Raw genomic sequence first — 8,887 nt, forward strand, 5'->3', positions numbered from 1 at the left:
AACGCGCACACACACACACACACACACACACCCACCCACCCCCAATGCTCATATTAGGAAATGGCTCCATGGCCAAGTTTGGCTGTGATTCAGAGTGCCGCAGCTCAGGGAGGAGTTCAACATCCTTCACCCAAAGCGCAAACATAATGATCAGATATTCTGCATGAGAGCCTCCATTATGCAACAGCATCACATGGACATTCAGCTCCAACGTAAGACGTGCAGAACATGACGTCTCCGTGACAGAAACTACAGGAAATTTAGAAGACAATCAATGCAAAAGAAGTTGAGGCAGGGTGTGGACACTCTCTGTGAGAGTCTGAGTCCATCTGCAATGTTAAACGACCAACAAAATGTCCAGTTTCACCCAAACAGATGTCAGATCAGGCCGGTGTGAATCACCATATTTGGGCGTTTTCCTGTAGTTTACATTGACCAATGCCAAACTCTTTCATTCGTCTTTTTTATTAAGCACTTTACAGGTACACACATAGTCCAAAGTGCTGAGCAATCCACATATAATCCACAATAAAATCAGAATAAATCCTAACAACAGGAAAAGGTTGCTAAGGCTCTAAAAAACACAAACGAAGGTCTTCATTTCCAACAGGAAGTGTATTAGATTATTTAAGGAGCTAAACTAAGAACTGAAACACATTCGAGAACCTAAATGGACTCTGGTTTCAAATTCCCAGACGATCCCGGTAACATATGACATCAGTTTCCGACTTACTGTGAGAAACACACCAATTATGAGCCATATTTAAGACCCTTCGAAATGCTCCCTCAGATCCATAATGCACCTCATATCGGAGCAAAAGGCACTTTCAAAACCTTAGAGGTAAAAAACACCCTTACAAGTCAAGTCATATCTCATACTGTTATGTCTATAATGACTTTGTGCTTTACCATAGAGTGAGTTTTAGGGCTGAGCAATATGACGATACATAACGATGATACAAGTGATCCTCTGGATTTAGATCTAATTATATTGTATGTATAAGTGTTGTCTAGCACATATATCAGTGTCGCAGTGACTTGGGTGCACGTCTGAGCAGAGATTTAAATGTTGGTTGGTTGTGTTTTGTTTAGAGGTTTAAATATTGGTTGATATTGTTCTATTGAGACAATTAAATATGGGTTGTTTTGTGCTGTTTAGAAATTGTAATTTTGGTTGTTTTTGTTCAAATTAGAGATTTAAATATCTGTAGTTTTTGTTCAATTAAGATATTTAAATATCGGTCAGTTTTGTTCTAATTAAAGATTTAAATATCGGTTGATTTAGTGTTAATTAGAGATTTAAATGTTGGTTGGTTTGGTTCAAAATATGGATTTAAATATTGGTTGTTTTTGTTCTAATTAGAGATGTAAATATCTGTAGTTTTTGTTCTATTAAGATATTTAAATATTGGTCAGTTTTGTAATAAAATATTTAAATATTGGTTAATTAGAGATTTAAATATGGGATGGTTTTGTTCTAAATATGGATTTAAATATTGGTTTGTTTTTGTTCTAATTAGAGATTTAAATATCTGTAGTTTTTGTTCAATTAAGATATTTAAATATCGGTCAGTTTTGTTCTAATTAAAGATTTAAATATCGGTTGATTTAGTGTTAATTAAAGATTTAAATATGCATTGGTTTTGTTCAAAATATGGATTTAAATATCGGTTGTTTTTGTTCTAATTAGAGATTTAAATATCTCTAATTTTTGTTCTAAATAGAGATTTAAATATCGGTCAGTTTTGTTCTAATTAAAGATTTAAATATCGTTGATTTAATGTTAATTAGAGATTTAAATATGGGTTGGTTTTGTTCTAAATATGGATTTAAATATTGGTTGTTTTTGTTCTAACTAGATATTTAAATATCTGTACTTTTTGTTTTAAATAAAGATTTAAATATCGGTCAGTTTTGTTCTAATTAAAGATTTAAATATTGTTTGAAAAGACTGTCAAAAGTCTGGCACATGACTGAGCTTTGTAAATTAAGTGATTTAGATAGGGCTGCAACAAACAATTATTTCGATAATCGATTAATCTAACAATTATTACAACCATTAATCGTCTAATCGTTGATAATTTCACTGATTAAACAGTAGGCTTTGTTCTATTAGTCAGCTTTTACAATTAGTTAAAATACTGAGTTACACATTTTCTAACTAATAAATAAAACTTCACTATTCAATGAAGCTTTTCAGAAAATGTCAAAATTGTATTACTATTGTACAAGTATATACAATTATTTTTTACAATACAAACAAACACATCTGGCACACACGAATGAGATGACAGACAGAGAGACTTTCTCATTCACCATTTAATTAACTGTATGAAAAAGAAACTGAATGATTTTCTCTGTCTAGAGATAAGACATTTATTTTTGTATAAATTATTTTATTCACAATATTAGCTCTCTTAAAACACCTTATAGTGTTATAATAATCAAAACAGTCCTGAGCTAGATTAAGCTTTAATCTGTGCAAACCAAACTATCACTTTAAATATAATAACATTATTTATTTATTAATTTATGCATGCATGCATGCATGCATGCACTAATAAAAAGATTGTATCATTAGCTAGCTCCACACTGGACAGCTGCTTTATAACAGAAAATCAAGTTGTAATTCTAAATGAAAGTGACACTGAAACTGTTCAATACTGTAAAGCGGTGTGATTTAAATAAATCTATTGTATAAAGCACCATATAAATAAACTTGATGTGACTGGAGTGCCGACTGCAGAGCTCCATATCGCTATGATCAGATGCTTTCTGAACTGCTGTTTTCTCACCGCTGGCATTTTTGTTGTGTGTTTATTTCGTTATTGAGAGGAAAGCACGCAGCACATATTTACACATTCATCTAAACGCTCTAGAGCTCTAGATTTAGATAATGGTTAGTTTTGTTCGAAGCAAGAGTAAAGAATTCTCAAAAAGCATCAATGAAGATACGATCACTTGTCAGACAGCTGTCAAAGTAATACGTACCTCGGCAGTAAAATAGCACAGCTGATTTTTGTCACCATCTTTTCCGTGCATTGCATTTTCCGCTGAGATGGCAATGCATTATGGGATTTCCCAAAAGATGCATGCTATGCTGCCTTAGAAGAAAGTATCTAATAAGGTCTAACTTTAGGAACACGCATACGTGATAAGATACCCTTAAAGTGCAGCTCACTATGTTTATGTTCATCAAGACTGCGTTATATGTGCTGCAGACGGTCGGCAATGCAATATTGGTGGATGGAAAGTCATGCATAAGGAATATGAAAGTGCAAACACATTCCTGCATGAGGAGTGACACCTGTGAAAACCCCAGGAATTCCCGTGTTCAGCAGTGAGACATCCTGAGTGGGAAATGACCGCCGGGATCCAACGACAAAAACAGCAGTTAGTGCAGCGAAGTTCAAAACCTCAGCGATTCTTATTAGTTGTTGGTTTGTAGTTGTTGCTTTAAAGCACGGCATTCTGGGTGTTCTGCAGAAGTGTGAGCAACACCATCTGTCTGTTTGAGGCTGGTAACGTTACAGGAATTGGCTGTTAGAGATGATGGAGCTGTCAGCGGCTCTGTGGAGGGCTTATGGGACATGCAGAGGAACGCTTTCTCTTCAAAGCCTAGTGAGAATCCTACATTAACAGCACTTTTAGGCATAAAAGTTACGCTCACAAATTCTAAGGCTGCATAACATGTATCCTTTATGGATAAGGCAATCCCAAAATGCATTGCAACAAGCTCAGTGACTTTATAAATATAAAATATACTAATTAAAAATTAATATACATACACACATGTATGAATGTATGTATGCATGTATGTAAATATATATAAATATATTTTATATATTATAATATATAAATATTTTTACAATTTAAAGTAATGGTTTTCTATTTTAATATAATTTAAAATGCAATTTATTTCTGTGATCAAAGCTGTTACTGTATTTTTGATCAAATAATTGGTGAGCTTTTATTTAAAAATATTTTAAAAAACATAAGCAACCCCGAATTTCTAAACAATGGTGAATTTGAATTTCACTCCAGTATGCATAAAATAGTCCACAAAATGGTTTTAATTTCAATAATTTTCTTTTTAGCTATTTAGAGATATTTCTGGATCAGAACGCACAGCAGTTTTCAAACCAATGTTTCTCACCTCTACGATGCTGCGCAGATCCCTGACGTACATTCTCTCCGTCTCGATAATCTCCATGACGACACGATCCACGTATGTGAGCTGAGGGTTGGGCGCCATGGTGACGGTGGCGAATGGCGATGGAGGGTCTGGAGTCGTGACCGATGGTTCCCCAACCGGCCAGTCCAAGCCGAGCAGCTCTGGAGGACTGAGCTCCAGGTCAATATCAGCTCCCACGGACCGTGCTGTCGGCGAGCCGCTGTTGCCCTCGATGGACGACTCGGACGAGACGGTGGACACGGCGTTGACCGACAAGCCGTCCTCTGAAGGCTCAGTGCTGGACAGCGAGTAGCAGTCTGCGGACCGTGGATCGTGACTCCCCACAGACGAACTGGTAGACAGACGATGACATTCTGCTGGAGACAAACAAAACAAGATTTTAGCATGCTTTCAGCATTATTTTTCATCTTAGGGTGATTCATAATAACATAGGGCTGGGCGATAAATCGGTAACGATAATTATCGCGCGATATAAATTTCCCCGATAAACGATAACAAGAGTTATAAATGTTCGATATAATGTTTATGCGGCAAAGGCGGAACGAAAGAGCACTAGTCATTTGAAGCGCGCCACTCGGACCATTTATCGCGGCGCGAGCTTCACTAGAGCAGATGTGTTACTCACTGATGAGTCTCGCTCACGCGACACTGAACAGCGCCGTGAGATCCAGTTAGGGATGTAACGGTATGAAAATTTCTTATCACGATTATAGTGACCAAAATTATCACGGTTATCGGTATTATCACGGTGTTGTTAACATGTGCTGGAGACGTTCAAAAAGTACCGACACATAAATCACTTCAAGTTTTATATTTTAAAATCAACAAACAACAAATAAAATGACTTTTTGTTTGCATAATCACTAAACAATAACATTACCAATGATGTTCGGATTTTAAATGACAACTTGACTGACAACAGTTTAATAGCATGTTGAAATATCTAATGTAGCTAAATGTTCAAATAAAGCTTTGAAAAAGTTTAATAAAAAGGTAAACCTCACATTTCAGCCTTTAAATAAAGAAAAGATTTGTCAAAATTATAACTGATTAATAAATGATTATATGCATTTTATCTGCTCCATAAATAATTCTATATAGCTTTTATTTTTAATTGTTTAAATGTGTAGAATCCACATAAGCTTGTTTTTCATCAACCGGTCAAAGTTTACAGCAGGGCATGCAAATTCGGTCCGTTTTTGGCCAGACAGAAACTGCACACAGGCTGAATGTAAATATAAGTCTCTGTAAATCCACTCTCTGACAGTATTACATGGAGCGAAGATGAAAACAAAATGCCGTCGAATCATTTCTGAATTCATTCATATATTCATTTGTATAATTCCCTTAGCTCTCTTTTAAAACATCCCAGCTTTTCCGCCCTGTTTTCACACAAAACTAAACTACTCTGCTGCTGTCTGCACATGAGACTGTTACTGAAAACTGTGCTTTATGCTGCAAAGTATTTATCGTGAGTTGTTTAAATCGCGGTAATCTAATACGGTTTTAATGATAATTAAAAGATGAAACGGTAATACTAACTGTGGGGAATTTTATCATGATTTATCGTCAAACCGGTAAACGTTACATCCCTAGATCCAGTGTGAAGCTCTTGAATTCAGTGAGGAACACAAATAACACACACAGATGAAACAGTGCTGACAAACAGCAGAAACACTGTGCGCAACGATACAGTCAGAAGACTTTTTAATCTACAAATCGCCATCATTTACCATTTACTGTAGTAGCACTAACTGCACCAGTCCAGTCTGTGCTGAAACTCTACTGTCAATCAAACTATCGTGGGAGGGGTCTGTCTGTGTGACGTCACACAGACAGACATCTGAGATCGGCTCGATTTGAGAAAGGGGTAAAGATCGGAGTAGATTAAAAACAAAAACACTGGGTGGATTTATATCATTATTGGGTGGTTGTGTACACACACTGCCAACACACATTCCAGTTCAAACAACTTGTAAAAGTGCATGTAGCATCCTATGACCCCTTTAAGGAAAAATGACTGGAAAAGTGTAAAGAAAGCGTTCGTCATGTTCTGACCATAAAGAATAGTTGAAAACCACAATTAACCATCTGGTTTTTACAACTTTTACATTGGAGCAAAAATCTGCCTTTAAACTTGAAAGAAATAAAAATTTTTACATTTATCGTGATAATTATCGATATCGACTGATATGGAAAAAAAAATAGATATATTGTGATAATTTTTTGTCCATATCGCCCAGCCCTATAATAACATGATAATATTAATCAAGTTTTTTCATTTAAACAATCTACTAGTGCTGGTCGGTATGACCAAAAATCTGTATCACTGTATTTTATCAAATTTTCTGCCCGTTTCACTATATTTTTTTCTTTGTATTACTAGACTTAGATCAAAAACGGTGGTAAAATCAATTAATAAAACTAACAATTTAGATTTATTTTAATGCAATCAAATTCAAATTGAATAATTTCCTTTATTTTTTGGCAAAGTGCTGCAAGGTTTACTGTTTAAGTTAAAACATTAAAACCTAAAAATTAAAACAAAACAATGGTTCGATATTCCTTTAAAAATTAACTGTATTATTATTATTATTACTACTGCTAATAATAATAATGTCAAATACAAATTTACTATAAAAAATGATGGTAATCAAATCAATTTATAAAACTAACAATTCGGTAATTTTTTAAAACGTAATCAAATGAAAATTTAATAATTCCTTTTATTTTTTGGCAAAGTGTTGCACGACAAATGTTTACTGTTTAAACTAAAACATGGACAAAACAATGGTTCGATATTCCTTAAAAAAATTAAAACCATTGTATTATTATTATTACTACTACTACTAATAATAATAATGTCAAATACAAATTTACTATTAAAACGGTGGCAATCAAATCGAATGGGATGAGACCTGGTTGAGCTGCACTAGAGAAGGCAACGAGTGTTATCACTGTCGGAGACACGCTAGCTTTCCCAAGGCAGACGGACTTAGAATGGTTACAATCATCTGGGGTTAAATCGCGCTCAAATTGATTTGATTTTTACGCAATATTTACACTGTAGCTCGCAGGCAGCTATGGTAAGGGGCATGACATTTCCCGACCAATCACAACACACACTGGCCCAGCTAACCAATCACAGCACACACTGGCCCAGCTGTGAAAAATAATTTGTTTTTCAAACAACCTAGTATGAGAGCCTGTTCTAGTACACCCCCAAAACAAAATCAAGACTTTGTAAAAGAGCATAATAGGACCCCTTTAAGCTGTTTATGCACTTTAATTCAAGAATATGGTCTGGATGGACTGAAGAAGAATTTGCATTGTGCATGTTAGTTATCTAATGCCACTTCCAGATAGTCTTTGACTTCTTCCTGGAGCTGCTTTAATTCCCAGAATCCCTGTACTGTGTTGTGGTTTACTGTAAGTTCATTTTCTGAAATGCTTTTTGACATGCCCTGATTCCTGCTCTTCATACGGACATAAAATCCTCTGGAATGATGAAATAAAGGACAATCTATTGGAGACAGTCTGACAGGGATGGATTTTAGGGTCGCAGGCTGATCTTATACTCAAGTTATTATACTAAAGTTATGAGAGTTATTATGGTTTACAAACATGTAAAATGTCAATAAACACACATCACGGATTGCGCAGTCCTCACTGGATGCATGCAAAAACACAACAAAACCAATATAGTCTGATTCATGAACAAATGACTCTTATGAACCAATCAAAAAGACTCGCAACACTGCAAAATGTGATGTTCTTGCTCAACATTTTTGTCGTTTTCCAGTGCAAATATCTAAATATTCTTAAAACAAGATGCAAAAATGCAAAATGAGAGTGAAAAAATTATCAAAATGAAGTGAATTTATGCTATGAAGAAAAACGTCTGCCAATGATGCACAAAAAAAATTTTTTAAAGGAAAATTTTATTTTTTGAACACAATAGCAAACATTTTTCTTGTTTTAAGCATAAACTCAACTAATTTTTCAACCTAAGTTTTTCTTAACAAGTCTTAGTATCTTAATTCAAAAGGAAAACATTTAGTTGAGATGCAAAATTACAGATATTAAGCCTTGTTTGTTGAGAAATTGTTAAATTAGGCGAGTTTATGCTTAAAACAAGAAAAATATCTGCTAATGGGGGTCAAAAATAAATTTGTTTTCCATTTGAATCAAGTTTAATCTTTTTTTTTTTTTACTCCATTAGCAGATATTTCTTGTTTAAAGGGGTCATATGATGCGATTTCAATTTTTCCTTTCTCTTTGGAGTGCTATAAGCTCTTGGTGCCATAAACTAACTTCATTTTGATCATTTTTTCAGAAAACAAAATTTTGAACTTCAAGTAAATGCATCCTAATTTAAGAATGTTTAGATATTTAGTACTGGAAAACAAAAATACAGAGGAAGAACAGCTTTTTTGCAGTGTTGAGTCTTTTTGACTTATTCATTCAATGACCGGTTCATAAGAGTCATTTGTTTGTGAGTCTGTAACAGTTTGAATCAGTCAGGTGACTCATTCAATGAATCGTTTAGAGAGGTTATTGACTTATTAAACCTTCTAAAAGAATCACTAATAGAATCTGAACCAGAAAGAGAATCGTTAACTAGGGATGTAATGATTAACCGCGAGCCGGTTGAAAATCGATTAAAATATGTGACGATTCAAATCGGTTGAA

General features: G+C 34.6%; 1 protein-coding gene across 1 annotated transcript in view; it reads right to left on the reverse strand.

Annotated features, from left to right (window-relative positions):
• Window positions 1–8,887, reverse strand: part of LOC107678711 (pleckstrin homology domain-containing family G member 3) — a 71,176-nt gene that overhangs the window by 28,390 nt on the left and 33,899 nt on the right. The window contains exon 3 of the mRNA XM_016474081.1: window positions 4,157–4,551. Within this exon, the coding sequence (XP_016329567.1) occupies window positions 4,157–4,551 (395 nt within the window). The remainder of the gene's footprint in view (window positions 1–4,156; window positions 4,552–8,887) is intronic.

This window comes from Sinocyclocheilus anshuiensis, unplaced genomic scaffold, assembly GCF_001515605.1.
Source record: "Sinocyclocheilus anshuiensis isolate Anshui unplaced genomic scaffold, SAMN03320099.WGS_v1.1 scaffold208, whole genome shotgun sequence".
Classification (NCBI taxonomy): Eukaryota; Metazoa; Chordata; class Actinopteri; order Cypriniformes; family Cyprinidae; genus Sinocyclocheilus; species Sinocyclocheilus anshuiensis.